Source organism: Oenanthe melanoleuca, chromosome 5 (genome assembly GCF_029582105.1).
Source record: "Oenanthe melanoleuca isolate GR-GAL-2019-014 chromosome 5, OMel1.0, whole genome shotgun sequence".
Classification (NCBI taxonomy): domain Eukaryota; kingdom Metazoa; phylum Chordata; class Aves; order Passeriformes; family Muscicapidae; genus Oenanthe; species Oenanthe melanoleuca.
Window position 1 is genome coordinate 45,675,711 of NC_079339.1, and position 20,687 is coordinate 45,696,397.

Sequence of the window (20,687 nt, forward strand, 5' to 3'; positions counted from 1 at the left end):
CAGCAGGGAAACTGCAAGCTGGGAATGCTGGGTACTGAACACATCTGTCCAGCTGCTCTGATGAGAAAATGAACACACGCTTCCTTGCAGCCAGGGCTGCGCCCCAAGGCCCAGCTCTGAGCAGCCCTATTGCCTTTCACAAGGCATGGCCTTCAGTCAGTCAGGCTCTAGACAGAACTCACAGAAGTACTTTGCTGAATTACTAGCTGCTATTATTAACTGCCTGATCAGAGAAATCTCCATTTTCAAATCTCTCTTTTACACTGGTTTATATCATGTCTTTGGTGTTCACAGCATTACTGTGCACCTTTTTTCCCAAAACTTTTACACTTGAAGGGCACCCTTCTGTTTGTATTGGTGGGTTCCTTCCCCTGCCCCAGTCACTGCAGTCTGGAGTGAGCAGGGCAGGGTGGTGGGTGCAGCCAGGCAGCAGCAGCTCAGGGGAAGCAGCCACACAACTACATTCTATACAAGCCATTTATTTGAAATGCCAACTATACGTAGGATAAAGTCAGTGTTACATGCTTCTCAGCAACAGTAGAAAAATAGAACCAGTGAAAACCTTTTTACAACTGTAATGATACTCAAAAGAGAAATGTATTGTTTTACAATGCATCACACAAGACTAGAATTCAAGTTTGGAGGTACCTAAATAAAAATACTATTTTTTTTTAAAAAAACACTATGTACAATTGAAGCGTAAACAAGTTTTACAAAGTACTGGTTATGCAGGTTGTAGAAAAACACTTGCATAGGACATGAAGTCAGTTTAAGAAAGTTTTCTGAGCCTTTAGCATTGAAGGCACTTGACTTTATACCAGTAACAACACAAGGACAAGAAACAAATTCTTAACACTGCCGAGGGCAGGGCTGCCTTCTGGCAGTACAGGTAATTACAGAAACCCCAAACGCGGTTTTACAAGTTTCCCTCTAAGCTGTTCCCTGCATTCAGCAGGGCTCAGCACCACCTCTACCATAGAAGCATAGAACTATTAGAAGAACAGTGCCTCAAACAGCATTAGTGTTCTTTCAAAAAAAAAAAAAAAAAAAAAAAAAAACAAACCAGAAAACCAACCAAAACAACCAACCCAAAAACCCACACAAAACCCCAATCCCCCTAGGCCCCCCCTTCCCAAACCCAAACCAAAGAAACCCCTAAGACATACATTTGGGACATTCCAGGACCAAAACCCAAGGCTTACAAGTACAGGTGGCCACAGCCTCAATTTTCCTAAGTGAGAATCCTTAAGAACAGGAAAACACAACATGAAACTGCCAATCAACACAGCAGTTACTAATACACAACTACAATAATTCTGTGAACAACAAAATATTTCAAAGGAAGAATGTGTTTTAGGAATTAAGTTATTCATCCACATATTAAGGAAAAGAGAAGTTGGGTTTGGGGGAAGGGGAATAAGACCTTTTTGTATGTTGCTCATTAAATGCAAATCTGAGCTCTCTAACAGAACAAGGAGCATGGCTGTCCCTCATTCAAAAAAACAATGTTTATATCTCTATCCTCAAGCAAAATAGTCAATAATCCATCATCTCCATCTAATTTACAGGAGGAAAAGGTGTCAATTTCCAGCCTAATCAGAAAGTGCTTCATGTAAACAAGGAGCTTCTGCACCAAAGTTTCAGTAGACAGAGAACAAGGAGTAGCAGGTAGCACAGGTGTGTATGGTGTGCAAGAGATGCAGGATGAACACTGGCTTCTGAATAATGCTGCCATGAAAAATGGTCTCACCCCTCTGCACATCCCAAGTAGGAAATCCTGCTCTGGAGTACAAAAATAAACTTCCAGTAATTCAAGAAATCCTTCTTTTCCACTTCAAACCAGCTGCCATCTTCTTCCCAATTCAAAATATGCAAGTGAAAACACAGATTGTCTACATGGCCTGATTGTCTTTGAGGCCTCAGAAGGACTTGTCTTTCATTCTGCATCTACTTTTAAACACTTTATTCATTCTTTTTAAAATACTGCTCAGTTCCTGAGACTTCAGAAACAATTTTGTATTCTAAAATGCAGACATGTCCTCCCCAGAGGCATTTCTCACCAGCTTATTCCAAAGCCAAAGCATTTCATGATTTCCCTCAAACCATAACCTCAAAACTTCTCATCTTCATCAGCCACCCCCCACCCCTAAAATTTCAAGCTTTAAAGTTCTGTCTGTAGATCTCAGTCCCACCTCTGCCCAAGTACACAGTGCCACATCAAACTATGATAATCAAAGTAGTTTTCCTGAAATACATCTATCAGTTTTAGGCAAAAATATTGAAAATAATAAGTTTTCTGCGGAAAGCTATAATTTTTTAGTAGTTAAGCTGCCAACACACACATGATACAAGTCCAGGGAGTTTCAGGGCTCTTGTGTGCGCTGGAAGTTACTGGTTCTAGTGAGCTGGTCTCAGGCTGGTGAGGATGAGACCCTTGTATGCAGTCAGACAGCACTGTGCTCAAATCTTCTGAAGAAGCCCAATAAGCCTCAGCCCCTTAACCTGCAGCAGCACCATCCCCTCATTGACATCTTGCATTTAACAATGTTTAACACCACAGTTCCATGGAAATCCCACAGATGGGTGATGAAGCACAGACCACCCACTGCCCTGACTGGGCAAAAAACAAAATAAAAAATGCTGACAGAGGAAAAAAACCTCCTGTCACCCACAAGACACATCACCTGCAGAGTTTAGGCAAGTTTCTGCTCCAATCCTACACCATGCTTTCCATGGCTGCATCTCAAAAGGAGCACCTGCAGAACTACCACGGAAGCAGGTCTCTATAGATGTGTCTACAGGAGACACAGAGTTTATTGTTTGAAGACCCACATCTTCATTTATCTAGAAGCTATTTGGTAATTTGGAAATGCAGTATTCAATATATTTCAGTAACACTGTGTCATTATCAGGACCTTCATACTTCAATGAAACACATTAGGTAAGTATCTGCCATCAACTAAAACCAAAAGTAAAGTTGCAGCAAGATTTCTGTTAAACAGTATTAAGCACTTTGAGCTGCAAGAAACAATTCAACCTAACCTTAAAGCAGTCCTTAGGTCACACCTGGGACTAGTTTTCTGCTACAGGTAAACTCATTATAGAAACTGCATTTAACTCTCCCTCCCAACAGGATTTTACCAGCAATCACTACTCTGCAGTGGCATCAGATCCCTATCCTGAATGCAATGAATTTGTGTTAAAACTGCACAGTATTAGGGATGTAGTTCATAACTGTAACTCTTCCCTTGGTGCTCTGCTGAATCCTGCCCCAGTGGCAGGAGCCAGCCCAGATCAGCATCCTTCCATCCTCACATCCTGTTAACAGGGGAATCTCATTTCTGTGCTTTCAAAAAGCAAATCAGGCAATGGAGGTGCAATTTAAAAGCACCAAGGTTTCACAGGTGTGGTGATGCTGAAGCAGTGACTCTTCACTTGGATTCTGCTCACAGAACAGCTGCACCTGTGGGGCCAGCACCACGTGAGGCAGGTAAGGAACACTGAACACGTCACTGAGAGTGAAGCCCTTTTGTAAGCACAGGCAGCAGAAAGCAAGGCCAGGGGCTGTCACCCAGCACGGCTGGGGAGGGAACCCTCCCACGTGTTCAGGCAGCAGCGAAGGTTCCCTGCCTCATCTTCCTGACACTCCACAGCCAGCAGGAATCCGCTCACCTGGTCTGCGCTCACCCACGCGTGAGCAGCTGGAAGAACAAGTAATTACTGTAATTTTTACAGTACTGCTAGGTTTATTTCTAAATAATTCAATTCTAGTCTGCCTAGTAAGTGCTCCCTGCTTCTAGGTGACCATGGAGTCCCTCCACGGTCACAGCCAAAACAGAAGTAAACAGACTCATACTGTGATATTCCAGTGAATTTCACAGGAATTTGGATTTCTAAATATCCCTCTGGATTCTTAAAACCCCAAATATAATTATTGAAGTGGGTTTGCTATGTATATAAAGATAAGACCAGCTGCCAGTACTTTCCAAACAAAATATTAGATTGGATTCTTGCCATAGTCTTAAAAATCAGGAAGATTTCAATCTGAACGAACAAACAAAAAAAATCCAACTAAAAATGTAGGTTTTTTGATGTGCTGTTCTTTGGAATTCCTATAATTAAAAAATAAACGCATTGTTATTATCTCATAAGAAAATACATTTCATAATGTGCAACCCAATGCACATAGGGAATCGGCATGTGAAAGGGTAAATGCAAAAGTATGAAAATACAGTCCTTTAAATGTGACATTAAAGTTTAACATATTAGTACAAAACTAATACACTAAAATAGATGTACAGGTGCAAAAGGCTACCAGGTTGTAGAAAAAAGGTACCAGTTTCTGTTTTTTTTAAAAGGCTTAATTAAATCTGCTCCAAAAAAAACTGCAACAAAATAAACCCAGAAGCAGCATTAAAACCAAACTGATAACATGCTGTCTCTAATAAAGCAATGTATGTACAAAAGAAGTGAGCAAAGCTGAATTTTTCTGCTGGCATGAAAGAATTTCTGACAGAAGTCAGGCCAAAAGTTGCAAGGAATGGGATGTTTACAACTCTTAGGCACAGAGAAATAGTGGAGATTGCTTTCATAGGGCAGATTTTTTGTACAGGAAGTCTGGTTTGTTTGGAGACCTCCTTCCTCTGCTTACTCCATCTTCCCTTTCCAAATCTGCATTTCTCTGTGCTCCATGTTCCAATGGCTCATCATCTGCCAGTCTCCTGCCAGGTCTCTCTTCGGGCACGTCAGAGCTGTACGCAGAGAGCGAAGGTCTGTTGGAGGTTAGCCCATAGGTTAAATCTGTTTCCATTTTTGCCCTTCCCCTGACATGAACAGGGCCATTCCCAGCAGTTTCCTGGGTAGCCAGTGCCAAGTCCAGTCGCTGGGGAGGTTGCTCTAAGACATCGAGGTGTATTGGCTCATTCTTTTGCCTGTGTTGATGCCCATCTTGTGAGAGCAGGTATTCCCTCCTAGAATCCTCTTGCTTTTTAGGAGATATCTGGGAAGGTAGATAGGCTGACTTTAAGCCACTTGGTGATGCCTTATTGTGGCTGTACAAATCTGGGCCAAAATAAATGCCTTGTGAAGGCGAGGGACTGTGCCTGTTGGGTGCTGGAGTAGAGGGTCTGCATGCAGCATTAGAGAAGTCATAGAAGTCAGGATACTCCTGCGGATTTTCTCGAGCATCTATTTTTTGCTCTATTGCATGTTTTTTTCGAGAAGTAGGTATGTGTCTGTTCTGAATACATGAAATGTGCTGGGGTGGGCCAGGCCCTACCTCTGTAACTGCCTGGCTCAGCTCCGTGTCCACCGTGAGCTCTGGTAATCTTCTGTCCTTCAAAGACATTGCTGACACACCCATTGCGATGTCTGGCATCAGTTCATTTAGCAAGGGCTGAGTACTCTGCAAAAGAAAAGAAACTGGTCCATGAAAACAAAAACAAGAGCTAAACACAAACTATATTTAGGGTGGTTTTTGTAACTCAAAATGGCATTTTCTTGATCTACTTTAGTCTTGCCAACTTCAGCCTACAACTTTCCTGCACTGTTTAAAGAGCACATCTATACACCAACCTTTCTGCTTCTTTCCCTTATGAAGCTGTTGTGTCACAATTACAGCTCCTCTTAAATGCATCTTGCCTTGAACATGCAGTGAAGGACACTGTAATGCTGAACTTCTTAAAGGCAGGCCTGCTTTAAGCCACTTACAGTTATCAATCCAAACCAGGTACTTCGTGCAGAGCCTAACAAATGGTTTGTCACAGCACCCAGTTCCAGTGCAGGGAAGCCACAACTCACACATGTCATCACTACAGACAGGACCCTTCTGCTACCATTCCCCATTTTAAAGTAAACTGCAGACACGTGTATGTGCAGGAGAGCTTCAGGGCTTGAGAGAGCATCAGTTAGAGGGCTCACTAGTTCCACAGAGTATGTGGAAGCTGTTATTCTTCTCACCTACCCCATGCTTGCCTCAGTGCAGAACTGCTCATTCTACAGCCTTCCAGAGAGAAGAGTGAGAATTTCTACTTACATTTATCATTGCTCATGAAAGCAACTTTAGTAATCATTGATTAATATTAATTCACAAATTGCAGAAAGAATACAGAACAAAAATATCACCTATATTAATCCTATGCTCCCTCTTGCATTACTTATGGATACGTTCTAGCAGAAATATTTCTGATATGAAAAGGGTTACTATATAGTTTCCTTAGGGAAGTCAGTATTGATCAAAGGAGAGTGATATGCTGTGAATCCCACCTTTGACCAAACAATGGCCCACATTTCTAATATGAAGTTATGAATTTTATTCAAAAATAGAAAAAGAAGTGCAATATATTTAAGACAACTGCAAATGGGAATAAAATAAAATCCGTTTTTCCAATCAGAAAGATCAAGGATCAAATCTGCATCTAATGGGCCTCAACTATGCACTGACAGTTTTTCACTGCAGAAATAAATTACCAAATTCTTCATTCAGCACTTCCTGTACTTCACAAAACTATGTCTTTACTGGATATCTTATAGCTCATTGTTTTTATTGCATCACACTGTAGTTCAGCAACTATAATGACTGCTTTTAAATGCTGTAACAAACCCCTTTGTATCAGCAATTACCAGTTTCTGCTTGCCAATTCCTTTTCAAATACTTCCCAGCTGTAAAGCTTTCATACTGTTCACACATGTATAAACGTAACCTGTTTACTTCAGACTACTTACCTGTAAATAGCCAAAATATTCTACAGTGAATTACAGTGTGCAGTCTACTACTGAAGTTGGTTTATGCTTTGTTTTAGTGTAGAGCAAGCTACATTTGTCATACAATGGGCAGCTGAGGTCTCTTGGTCTATTCAGCATGGAGCAGACTGAGGGGAGACCTTACTGTCGTTACAGCTTCTAGTGAGGGGAAGAGGAGGGGCAGGCACTGATATCTTGTGACCAGTGACAGGACTGAGGGAATAGCCTGAAGTTGTGTCAGGGGAGGTTTAGATCGGATATTAGAAAAAAGGATCTTCACCCAGAGAGTGGTTGGGCACTGGAATGGGTCCCTTGCAACTCAGAATATTCTGTGATTCTATGGGTTCAGAAGATTCCTGAGTGCCATTTGCCCCTCCACTAAAGTTCCTGCCCTGGAATGTCTGTTCTCCCAGGGATTAGGGCATGCCTTTGGGACAGAGAATGCTGACAGTTTGGGGAAAAAACCTAACCAAGAGAGACGCTCTTTTTATTTAACAAAGCCAAGTTACTTCATCATAAGAATTCTCTCCAGCTCCTACGATGAGGTACTTTGAGCAGCCAGAAACAAGCCAAAGAGGAGCAATGCCAGCACTTACTGCTTGTTTCTCAGCTGCCATCACTGCCGCTGCCACGGTCTGGCGGCCCAGCGCAGGGTTGGTGCAGTCGGGCGGCGCCGCCTTGGCGCCGGGCAGGTAAACGGGCGGCGCCGCCTTGGGGGCGCCCCGCGAGTGGAACACAGAGTGGTTACACGGGTAGGAGAAGGAGCGGGACGGATGTTGACTTGGCACCCTTTGTTTCCAGCCCACTTTGAACTGGTTGTGAAGAGGAGTTGCTGGTGGGTGGTATGGAGGTGGAGGAGGGGGGCAGTGGTGGATGGAAGGCCACGAAAGAGTCCAGTTCTGTAAACATGGTTTCTGCAGTGGGAGTGCTGTTGACGCGACATCGTCCAGACTGTCTCACTGTCAGCAGTGGGCTTTCATCCCCAAATCGCTCATCAGGAAAGAATTTGTGAGGGTTCTGCAAAGGTAAGAAACCCAGCATGTAACAAGACAAAGTAGGAAGCAATCTAGAAAAATCTCCTGAACTAACACTCTCAGAAACATGCTAATACTGTAACTGCCTGGCTGTGCTACATACCAGTCACCAACACTCAAGGTGACTACAGCTACCACACAAAATAGACTGGAGTTTTTTAAAAATAAGACAAGCAGCATCAGATTCACTCTAATTTGACCAACAAATGCATTTGCTTTAGCATGAATGTATAAACAGAAGAGGGATTTTCAGTTTCCCAGTACTGACATGTACTGTGCAGACCTACAGCACAAGTTACCATATTTTCTCCTCTCTGTTTAAAGAATAAATAATAATCTAGGTTTCAAGTTACGGCTCTACTTTTCTCATCAACTCTCTCTTTTGCAGTTTTATTTTGTCCCCAAAATTTGTGTCAATAAGAGCCTCCTGAACAACAATGACTCTTGAGAAAACTATTTATACATTGCACTTAAGAGCTTTATAACATCACATACATCAAATGCAACTGGCGTTTGCACCTGGTCATGCAGGTATTTCAAAGCAATTGTGCACCTGCATGTATACACAGCAAGTCCTCCTAGTGCAGAGTACACAACCAAGTCCCTCCATGGTCCTGCAGAGCCACTCTTCCTACCTGCAGGAGCTCAGCAGCAGCATCAGAAAGGCCGAATTCGCGCAGCACACGGATCTGGATCTCGTAGCTGACGGTGGCGCCTTCCCCGCAGTTCAGAGCGTAGGCTCTCTGCACCTGCTCCGTGTGGCGCAGCTCCTGCAGCCTCCTGATCATCTCTTTCACAACCAGGAGATTGGGAACTGCAGGGATGACAGAGAAGGAGGTAGGGGTAAGACAGAGTCCTTTTTTTCAACTGTGAGACAGTAAGTTTGATTGCAATAGTTAGATTTACTCTGAAGGAAAAATCTAACATCAGGCTGAATTGGCTTTTTTTTCTTTAAGAAGCATTCTGCCAAGAACTGTTCAACTTACACATGTTCCATGGAGCATCATTAAGCCACATGGGATGACACATATCATACAAATGATAAAAACATACACCAGTTCTCCAGCTTCTGCTAGAATGAGCCACAAATGGAGCTTTCTTTGTAAACTCCTTATGATGCAGGAATTCCATAATTTGAGGTGGGGGCAGGATATCTTAAATAACAACTGAAAGTTCCCTCATGAATTGCACAGGCCAAGAATTCATTGATTTTTTTGGCATACTTCATACTTCTAACGCAGTTCAACAATCACAAGACCGTAACACCAGCATGTAACTAGAGAAAGAGCATTTTACAAAAGTTACACAAACTGTAAGCCAACAAAAACCTGTTAAAATTATGTTGTTTTATGCAGTCATATTGAAATAATTTTTTAAAAACCATTCCAAAAGAAAGTAATGTATAATTTTGGGTATTTATCCTATTGCAAAACTTTCTCATGCCACTTCTTACTTCTGTTTGATGATGAATTATATTTCTCTGTGGTGTTTCTGTCCTAAGGAAAATGTGCATATAAATAGGGAAGACAAATCCAGATCTCTGAGTGTTTAAGTCCTGGCATCTGATCTTTACCAGCTTTACAAGTGTTATGTATTACCATGACCAGATGTCTGTAATGAAAACTCATAAAAATTAAGCAGATCATACAGTGAGTGTGAAAGGACACTTGCATTATAGAGAAGCAGAAAACCCAACATCACACAATTACAACTGGTCCCAATTTCACAAAGTTTACATTGGTACGTGAGGAATATATGTAGTGCAAAATATTCCCCCCCTCAGTGGAGTTCCTGTACTGAGAGGGGAGGGAAGAAACTCATTCTAACCAGCCTTCAAGGCTTGTAAATAAGTCTTCTATGGTACCCCCCACACTTAAATTCTTCTGAAAAATCCTGATTTAGCAGCCAGATGTTTAGCTACAGTCAGCATTTTGCTAATACTTAAAGAAGAGGATCTAAGAGAGGTCTGAAGCAGTTCTCCAAACTAGTAGGCATAAAAATTATATAAGGTTTTCATTAAAAAATAATGTCTTCTCAAACTCGGGTTTATTTTGGGTTTTTTTATAAACTATTATTTATATGAAACACATGGAAGAAAGATTATGTATATAAAAAAATACAATTCTCTCAGTTGCAGCATTTCTAATTCAGACTGAAACTGGAAAATGCGTAAAGAAACCCAACCACTTGCAGAACCTGGCCTCAAACAGAGCAGGCTCCAGCTGAACTCATTTTACAAGAGGGCTGCAGGAGGAGCACTAGCACATGCTGCCAGCAGGTTTGTGCAAACACAGTCCTCAGGCAGTGGGCTCTTCCAAGGAGAAGGCAGGGACAGAGGGCAGCAGCCGAGCTGTGAACCCCCAGTCCTGAGCCCGGCCCGAGGACACGGAGGTGACGCTGCCCAGCTCTCCCCCCAGCACTGCCCGTGCTCCATCCAAGCTTCAGGAGGGGTTCCTGCACACGCTAGAGCTTGTACAGCCTTTAACCTCCTCACTTAACTGGGTCCCATCTGCCCATTCTAGCAAAAAGGCATTGGCAAACCAACCAATTCTTTTGCTTAATTACAGGACTAAGCAGAGCAGACAGTTGCCAGGACACAATTCCTGCACTCCAACTACTGGCCAAGCTCAGAGCTCATATCTGTGTTCAAATCAAAGGACAGGCAATAATTCCTACCTATTAAATTGTACAGAACCAAGATGCAGGGGAGTTTCAGATTGGTCAAGATGTCTCATGCTTGCCAATAGAGCCAGATTTTTTAGGAACATGAGAACACTGAAGACCTCTGAGGACCTGTTGCCTTTCTCAACTTCTTTGCAAATTAAGATGGAGCAAGGTGTTATCAAAGCCCTATCTAATGTTAAGTACTTTATATTCAATTCATGGGGAGGGAAGTCCAAGTAAACTGCTGAGAGCTCCAAATTACTAAACAAACAATTGGTACTTTTATCAAATTTTTCAAACAGAAGTTTTCAGAAGCTCCTTTTCAGCTTTATCAAGCTTCTTCCCAGACCACAAGACGCAAACAGATCAAAACCATTTTACAAATTTTCCTAGAAATCTTGTAACTAAACAGTGTTTCAAATCCTCCTAACACTTCAAATTAAATTCTCTTGCAGCAATTTCAATCCATTACTTTTGTCCTGGCTCCAGCTTCTGTAAGAATAGTTTATCTACCTCCTTTCAATGTAGTTGACTGAGGAGAGACATAATTGATACACAAAAAGCTTATAAAATTGGGAATGCCATAGGCACAGTGTTTTCCACTTCCTTCACTGAATTAAAATTTAATCTTGGTCATTTAGCTATCTAATCCTGCACTCTAAAACATCCACTGACCCTTCCAACTTGTCATCAGTTGCAAGTTTTGCCAGTGTTTTCTCTATGCACACTGAGTATTAATGGGACAGGGGAAAGGAAGAGCTAGATGCTTTAGGAACTCCAGTAGATACATTCTTCTAGTCTGACACAAAAAGATCATGTGCATAAATGACAAAATATATTTAGTATGTATTTTCCTAGCTTGCCTGTGGGGAATGTCACACCAATCATCCTGAAGTCAAGAGAGGACATATTTACTTGAGCCTATAAAAATGTACTCTGACACATTTTTCCACAAGGAATTAAGTTGGTTTGGCTTCAAAGCTAAAGTGGATTTGGTAAATTGAAGTAAATGTGTTTTGAGTGCCCACTTCCAGTACTTTTTTGGCATACTGAGTTCAGCAGATTTCCTTTCACATTATGTTCTCTAGCTTTTGATTTTTGAAATAAATTCTCCAGACTCACAGATCTTACCTATAGCAGACGATCGGTTTGCAGATAACTGAGAATCCTGTAGAAAATTCTGAGAATAGAGAGCCAGGCTCCAGCAAGTGTTCTACTGTTTAACCAGTCCAAGGGTTTTGTTCTCTAATTAGTTACTCTGCCCTCCAAAACCAGTTAAGGTCTTTAGGACAGACCACAGCAAAACGACTATTGCTGGTGCAGAATTACTCTCCGAGGAAATGATGATGTTCAATAACACTCTCTCCCCCCAGGCCCAAGCACCCACACATGCACAGGAAGCCGTCAGCAGCTCACCTGGGATCTCGTTGGCTATAACTGAGGGAGGGCTGGTCTGGTTGGTGCTGACTTGCTGGTGGGTGATGACGTGGCAGCACTGGGGCACGGCGTTGTTCACCATGTACAGCGTGTCGGGCACGTTGGACATGCGCACCATGCGCAGGCGAACGAGGTCTGTCTGCTCCACCATCATCTCATCCAGCACCGACTGCAACGACAGCCCAGGCTCTCATCAGGGCACTGCACACAGCCCTGCCCCTGCTGCAAGCACAGCCCAGCGACACTAGTCCAGCCATGCCTACACCACAGGAACTCTGTCACTCACAAGCAACATCTGGCTTTGCAGCAGCATTTTCTATTCAGTTTTCCAGTCATGATCACAGCTGAGTTTCAGAGCTATGAGCAGGTAGGAGAATGGTTTGGGAAGGATGCTTTGTTTATTTTAACCTGTCAGATTCTTGAGGCCAGACCCCCTCTGGACTTAAAACAATTACTGCCTATGAGTCTCAATTTTCTGTGCCATTGAGCAGAAGGCACTAGCCTGAAAATGAAACATGTTTTCCTCAGACATCTTAAAGAATACAAGAGGATTTATGCCTAGCCTTTGAAGATTCTTAATTAAAATCAAACAAATTTATTTCAAAAAATGGGAGACTAACAGGGGAGTGAAAAAAAATCAAATGTTACTCATTCACAATTTTTTCTATCTATAGGAGCAGTAAAGTTACCAGAGACTACATATGAGAGTCCTCTCCCTAAGGTTAAAAAGCCTTAAAATGCTTTAAAAAATATTAAACATTATCCTATGAAACCAGTACTATCAAGTAGAATTCTGACAGGGGCATGGGGGTTGCTAGAATGCACTTTTTACTTTGGATAAATACTAAAGTACTCCCACTGCATATACCTGAAAAATAAGAATCAAAGCTTTCACCATGTTTTTGTTGGTTTTAGCAATCCAAGACACAAAGAGAACATTTTAACCATTAGTCCTCCTTTGCTATTTTAGTGCCACCTGGCACTCCCTACACGCTGTGCCCAAAATGCAAAATAGTTTTATTTCTTGCCTTCCCTCACAGAGGACATCAACAACATTTTATGCCTTTAGAAAACATTTTCTCTCCTAGGCACAGGGCAAAAGCTCCAAATTGACCAGAGCAGCTGTCAGAGTCTGCAGGTGATGTGGTGTACACAGCTTCGCCTAACCCTCATTCTGCTGTCACCTGCTCTGCTGGGTCCCACAAGCTCTCAAGTCACAGCTACCTGAAGTGGTGGCATTGGTCAGTGACACAAAAGGCTCCCATCTGTCAAACAGAACGTGGCACATTCCTGCCCCACACAGCACCATCTCCACCCTGCCACAAACGCTGCCACCAGAGATGCAACAAGATCTTTGGTTTGACAGTGCTCATGCAAGAAATGAAATAGGGAAGGGACTGCCTGAGAGGGAAACAAAGGACTTCATTCAACTTGGACACAGGATATTTATTCCATTTTGCGGAGGATCACAAGATTTTGGGTATGTTCTGATTCAAACAAGATGAAACATCGGTCCTCTGCTGAGTGGAACAGCAGTTCCCCACCCAGCTCTGGTGGGAGCTGGGGAGCCTGAAAGAGCTGGCACCAAGGTTGCTGACTAGCTGCAGACTGGGACTCCCAGGCTCTCACCTTGCCATCCGCCTGCCGGGAGGGCTGCCGAGGAGCTGGGCCGGCAAACTGGCTGGAAACCAGGGAGGTTTCCCTCAGAACGCTGCTTTGTTTCCGGTGGAATTTCATCAAGATCTGTCTTGCAAACATTTCAATTTCGACAAAAAAAATTTTGTTGAAATTTTTCTGACCAGTTCTAGAGACTTGAGCCTGGTGATCAATCTTGTAAGTCTTGTTAAACTGAAAATGTTAGTATTTTAGGCCAGTACATGAAAAGAGACACAAAACATCCCAAAATCTTTCCCTGTTTACAGAACCCCCTGTGACTCCAATCTGAGAACAGTCAAGTGTTGCTGATATTACCTTAGCCTCCTCCACATACGGTGAGAACAGTCTTGGCCTCACATATATCCCAGCATTTTTCTGCCGCAGCCAGGCATTTGACTTTCCACCTTCTGATGTTGGTAGCATGTCTGAAGGAGGAGTACTAATCAGGCCTCTCTTCATCTTTAAGAATCAAGAAAGAGTTTTATGGGTTTTTAAATATTGATATGGTAAAAAGTTGCAATAAATGCATTTTTTACACTGAATCCTTACACCACTGATTTTTCTTTACCCTTTTGATAGATTTAAAGAACAGAAAACCTTACCAGAACAAGAATGTTATACATCTATTACTCTCAATGATAACATTTTAGAAGTTCATCTTTAAAATAACTAAAAACCAACACCCACCAAAGCAAAAAAACCCTCACACCCAAACATGTGAAGTAACATGTGAAGTACAAAGAACCCAGAGATGGTATTTGTATGAGACTACTGACTTACTGCATCACTCAGTACTTCACTATTCATGGGTAAGATGTGCTCAATGCGGACAAAAGGTAGAAGTGGAGACAGGATCTCCCTCAGCTCTTCAATATCAAGATCTCTCCTCTTCACACCCCTTTTATTCACACTGTGAGCAGTACCACTGAGTAAATTAGGCTCTGTGGGAAGGAATAAGACATGCTAAGTTTTCATCAGGAAGTTTAAAGAGGACAGTGGGAGGTACAGGGCTTACCGAAAAGGAAGGAAAATGCTCATTTATTTATCAGTAGCACTCATCAGCACTGTTCCACAAAACTAACAACCAAGCATGGCACTTGCTATGGTCTAGTTGACAGGGTGGTGGATTGGTCAAAGGTTGGACTCCATGATCCTGGAGGTGTTTTCCAACCTAAAGGATTCTATAATTCTACCTCACACCTTAAAATCTTAAATGAAGCATCCTCAGAGATAGGTTCAGTTTATACCAGCACAGCTCATTGGCACAGCTGCCAGTTTCAAAGTGTAAGCCAGGCAGAAAATACAAACATAGCATTTGTAATAAACATTTGGAAAGCTGTATTTAGAGCTATGCTATGAAAGCAGTTGTACTTTCCTGCTAGCAGTTCCCCCAAGGACTCTTTCCTGTAGCTCCTCTGCTCTTCCCTAGCAGTTTTTAGACTTTCTACAAATTAAGGTCTGAAGAGTCCTCAGGGATACATTATTCTAGCTTCTTGTGTAACCCACCTCAGTAACAGAGTGTCAAGCCCAGTCAAATTGCTCTCATGGTCACAGGATACCTATCTGTACCAGAGGTGGCATCTTTCTGGAGACAGCAAGATGGTCACAGAGCCCACCCTGTGTATTTTAGGCATTGTGCCTAACCTGAATTTGACTGACTAGCTTCCCTTTTTGAGGAAACCTGTCAAGTATACCCACACTCCCTTGGTACACACAGCTCCAGTTCTGCCCACAGCTCACTACATTCTCTAATGCTTTGTGGCATTTTAGTGACACCATCACACATTCAGAGCTGCAATATAAGGAGTGTCACTGAGGAATTTGGATGAAATTACTAGACTAAGTCTGGCCCTAATCTGACAGAATTTGGCGTCTATTTCTGCTTTTGTTCATTGTGTTATCTAACGATCCCAGATAAGAGATGTGAGCTGTTTACTTAATGAATTCCAGAGCAAGAAGCTGTGCAGTGATCCCAAAGGAGCAGCTTCTGTCCCAGCCCAGGTCTGTTACTGTTTAACTGGCTCCATTACGCTCCAATGTGCCCTAGGACAAACACCTGGAAAGTCAATCCTGTTTTGGAAATAGGTAAATATGTACTCAGGACAATAGAAGCACATCCTTGAACTAACTTTTTGTCATATTTCATAAAACATATCCATGACAAAGCAGTTGTATTGCAAGCAATAACAGTGGACTTCAAAACCATGGCCAGCTTCCCAAGACAGTAGTTAGACCAGGACTGCTCTGTTTTCACTCAGGCAGGTTCTTTCCTTTCTGTCCCACTCGTGGCACTGTGTGATTGACACTTAGAGCAGATGAACTACAAGATCCTTGCATTTGCTATTTGCCACTATAGCAACAATGTGCATCTAGGCTCATGAAAATACATTTACATCTACTTTAGGGAAAACACTGGTACCACTTGTTGGCTGTTTCTCACTACCACAGATTCCTGTCAGAAACACACTCAAAACTGAAGTGAAAGGCTGACACAGTAAACTAAGAATAAGACTACTGTGAGAAGCCTGCATGACAAGATACTGCAGGGGGTTTTTATCTGATTAATTAGTTACAAGAAAAATAATTCTGAGACAACAGGAAACCAGACTTCAAAATCAGACAGTCATAGAGGTTGAAAGGACCTCTACAAATTTGGTTCAGTCACAACCAATTGCCTTTTCCTACACCTCCCCAGGCAAGGTACAACACATTGCCTTTCATTGCATCCAGCTGGGATGTGAATACCTCCAAGGATGAAGACCCCACAACAAATCCAGGTAACCTGTGCCAGTGTCTGACCACCTTCTCAATTTCTTGTATTTCAGTTAATGCCTCATTGCCTCTTATCTTCTCCTGGGTGCCAAGTGAAAAGTGCTGTTCTATTTTCTTTGCTTCCTGCCATTAGATATTTATAGACTCTGCTAAGATCCCCTCTAAGCCTTTTTTTCTTCAGGCTAAACAATCCCATCTTCCTCAGAATGCTGTGCTCTCATTTTAGATAACAAAACCTTTAAAGAAAGCAAGAGCATTTGCTTTGTTTTTACTATACTATGGACAAAGTAGATTGAATTTCCCTAAGTTACAGAGGACTCACAAAACAGAACTGCCATAAATTTTGGTTTATTAGGTTTAGTACTGCATGGTTTAAAGGATCCTCACCTCGATCTGCTATCCTCTTCATCAACTGGTGTTCTCCCCATTTAATCAGATATTTAAGAATATCTTGTTCACTTGCCTGTAGAAAAAGAAAGTCAGTAATCTATATATGCTTAATGTCACATGCACACACACAAAAGAAAAGAAAACCACAGATCTTTCACAGCTCTAAAGAAACACAGTTGTACCTAAGCATGACGTTTTTGCACTTTATGATCTGCTTTCCAATTTCTCCTAATATTTTAAGTTGTACTACAGGTATATCACCACCATAATTTCTAGATACACATTACTTACTGAATCCCTAGGAAGAGGAAGAAGTTTTGTACAGAAGGAAAAAAATTATTTAGTATGGAAACTTACAGTATAAAGTTTTAATTACTAAATTTAATTAAAGGGGGCACTTCCACCTCTGAGTATTTCAAGCTTTTGTTTACCATTGCAAATTCAGCAATATAAGCTCTTGTGGAAGATCAACAGTACTGTTAACTGTAATTTCTGAAGTGTTTCAAATGAACAAAACTTTTTATAAAAGACTTTATATAATCTCTAGCACTTAACTCTTACAAAAAAGTGAAATTGAGATGAATGCAGTTAAAAAAATAGTAATCTTTAAGCTATTAAAGGGTGGTCATCATTATACAGATGTCTCCCCTGAAGAGCAATATCAGCAAAAATTCAGAATCTTTGTTAGCCAGTATGATTCTCTCCCCCTAGAACCACACAATCACTGAAGGCAAGTCAGAGAGAAAAAAAAAAATTCTGCAATACTTGTCAGAGAAGGTATTTTTCTCTCTCCATGAAAATAAATTGAGTTTTCTGAATAACTTCTAGTTTATTAGCTCCCACTGCCCCAAATTAGCATGTGTGCTGTTACAGCAAAACTATTCCCACCATATAATTTTATAAATCTCTTAAACAGGCAATGCAAATGTTAGGTTCAGAAATGCTTTGTTTAAAATAACTTGCATCCATTTATAAACTATTATTAAAGTTGTAAGCAACAGCATATACCACATTTGGGTTGTGTTACAAGCCAAGAACAAAACTATTTTCTTAATCACCACTTCCATTTCATTTTTCCACATATTACAGAAGGAGTGCTTAGTGCATACAAACTCTCTTCAGCCTACAATTTAAAAGCAACTACTCCCAAGCATTTCCAAGCAATGGTACAAAACATCCTGCCTCTAGCAGGACCAGCTGTATTCTGCACTGCAGGTTACCTGTAAATAGTCAGACTGAATAGCTGTGAGCAGGTGGTCCTTGCTGAGCTCGTAGAAGACCTCAGAAGTCATGACCTGGGTGAACTCCTCACAGAGGAAATGCAGCGCTTGGCGATGCACCCACTTGGAACCGTACGGCTGAGAGCTCCACTTCAGAATGGCAATCAAGGTGTCCAGAGAGATGCTCTCAGCAATTATATCTTCACAACCTACAGAACAAGAGCAGCAATCAACAGTGCTGTTACATAGACCCTTTGACCCTGAAGGAATAATACATGTGGGCATATCTGTAACAGAAAGGGTTATATATACCCAGTGAGAGTAAAGACAGGTGCCCTACAGGTCAAGGTTGAAAACAAGGTTATATTTTGACTAAAAATACAATCATTTTAACCGTGGTTTATGATTCCAAAATACATTATTTACTTTCTAAAGGCACATGAAGCATCATGGCTGCTGGCATGCCTGGGTAAACAACTGGAAAGCTGGTTCAACCCAATCAGAGCCCCCTTTGGTTATCTGAACGTTTAACACTTTTTAACATTGAAAATTTGAGTCACTATTGTTTGCAGCAGAGTCACAGAAACCCACGCACTGTAACAAAGGTGGAATTTTCACTTGTATCACTTTGGTCATGGACCCTCCTGAGACAGACCACCCAGAGGAGAAGAAACACAAGCTGTAACAGTGTTGGTACTCAGCTACTTGGTACAGGATGAGGGCAGCAAAGCATCATTTTCTGACTCACAGAGAAGGCAGGAAGCAGTGGATGGCTGCTCCAGTCCACCACAATGGCCTCAGTATCCAGCAAGGCACAGAGCGTGCCAGAACAGGGAGCACATTCTCTGACAGGGAAGCAGAAGGGAGCCAGATTTATGGAGTCTGCTACAGCTCCCTCCCTATCCACTGCTTTACTAGGATCTACTTTTTCAGAGTGTACATATCTTCTGAATGAGAGAGAGTATAGTTAAAACTCCTGAAGGGAAATGGAGCTGATTTGGAAGAAATGAGGGAAGACATACTTTGGGAGGGCTGAAAACATGGGTACCTGGGACTATGGAGTTAAGACAGATGGTACCACAATGTTGGTAACTTGAAGTCTCCCAACAGCACTTTGTTGATTTCATTTGTACCTCTGGTTTAGCACAAAGATAGCAATTTAAAGAAAATTTCTCAGAATTATACATTCCAGTCTCAACCCACTACAGCCACAAAATTACAGCTGTGCTTATGCCTGCCTATAAGAGGTCCTCAGACAGTTGAGAGCTACATATCTACACTGCAATTTTACTTCTTATACATCACCACTTTTCTCTCAGTTTCAAAGATACCTAAAAACTAAACTTCATTTTTTAGGGATATGTATCGCATTACTGAGCTCTTGAACAAAGCTGAGTAAAAAACTGTCTAACACAGCAATCTTAATCCTAGTCAAGACAAAGACAGTTCTCCTGATGCTAAATATTTTTGCACTGGCTGCATACACAGATAAAACACACCAGCAACAAGAGAAAACAAAAGAGAAATCTTACTTTTCTACATAGGACAGCATACAGAATATACAGCGTTCATTCCATTTCCATTGTAGCTAATAATGTGAAATACATGTTTTTAAGGAGTAGGTAGTAAAAAGTGAACAAGCTTCTTCTTCAAGTAGGAGGGAATCTGTCAAAGGAGCTACTACTTAGAAGTCACTAAAATGGGAATTTAAACAGGAAGGTTAAGAAGCTAGTAGATAGCAACAGTTTAAGCATGAGACTGGTTATAAATTTACCTGTCCTATTTGACACACATATTTATACCCAATACCATAACAACTACAATGTGGTAACTGTAAGAACAATACTCTATCAATAAAATTTTCTAAGCTTTTCAGTAATATGCCTGAATGTACAGAGTTTTGGACCAGTTGATATTTAAGTAAAACTTTCTTCAACAAGCAACTGGACGATTTTTTTTTCTCTTCTGATTCACCTGAGAAAAGGAAGAGTGAATGCAGTCACTGACAGAAGGGCTACAAAGCACACACATTTCTGACCAATGCAGCACATGTAGCATTACACTGTGTATCCCCAGATAGACTTTCCATTTGCTTCTCACAAAGGGATGAGTGGTGAGTCATGTTTCAACACAAGTGCTTTGTCCTTCACCATTAATGAAACAGTATGGTACTTCTCAGAACCACCTATCTCCATGAGGTTACCCATTATCATTACCACTACCAGTAAGAATAGATGCCTCATAGGTATTGACCTCTAACAAGCACTGGCCTTAAGTGAATAGTGCACAGGCAGCAAAGATGGGTTGGAGGCACCTGGAACATCACTCCAGTCACCACCAGTACAGTAAGAGCAGAGGATGAGAACTGCTTCTGAAATACACTCCATGGGTTGAGGTACAGGTTAGTGAAACTGCCCCCTCTAGATAGGGGAATTCCCCAGATTCCTAAAGGATGAAGTCTTAAGTCTTTAAAGTTCTGGTCAAGAATCTGAGAAACAGTCTTAAACAAACAAACAAGAAACAACCATCCAAAACCCAACTTATCATCAAAAAAAGCTCAAAATACTTCAGCATATGTCAGAAACATGAGTAAAGTTTGAAGCTTTCCACTTCAGGAGCCATTTTTACCCAAACAGCAAAGGGCTGACATTGCATTTAACTTTGTCATGCGAGTTTCTCAGCTTTCCTTTTGGGGCTCAAGAAAGGAAAATGTTAAATTAGCAACAAACCTGGCACATGAATGAAAGCAGTGACTAGCTGCAATTTGCTTAAG

The 20,687-nt window shown here is 41.6% G+C and overlaps 1 protein-coding gene across 1 annotated transcript in view; it reads right to left on the reverse strand.

Moving 5' to 3' along the window:
• Positions 1–463: 463 nt before the first annotated feature.
• The window catches only part of BTBD7 (BTB domain containing 7), a 50,919-nt gene continuing 30,695 nt past the window's right edge, over positions 464–20,687 (reverse strand). The window contains 9 exon segments of the mRNA XM_056493080.1: positions 464–5,404; positions 7,338–7,604; positions 7,606–7,758; positions 8,411–8,589; positions 11,856–12,045; positions 13,848–13,991; positions 14,313–14,473; positions 16,692–16,767; positions 17,915–18,123. Coding sequence (XP_056349055.1) covers positions 4,589–5,404; positions 7,338–7,604; positions 7,606–7,758; positions 8,411–8,589; positions 11,856–12,045; positions 13,848–13,991; positions 14,313–14,473; positions 16,692–16,767; positions 17,915–18,123 — 2,195 coding nt within the window. The 3' untranslated portion in view covers positions 464–4,588.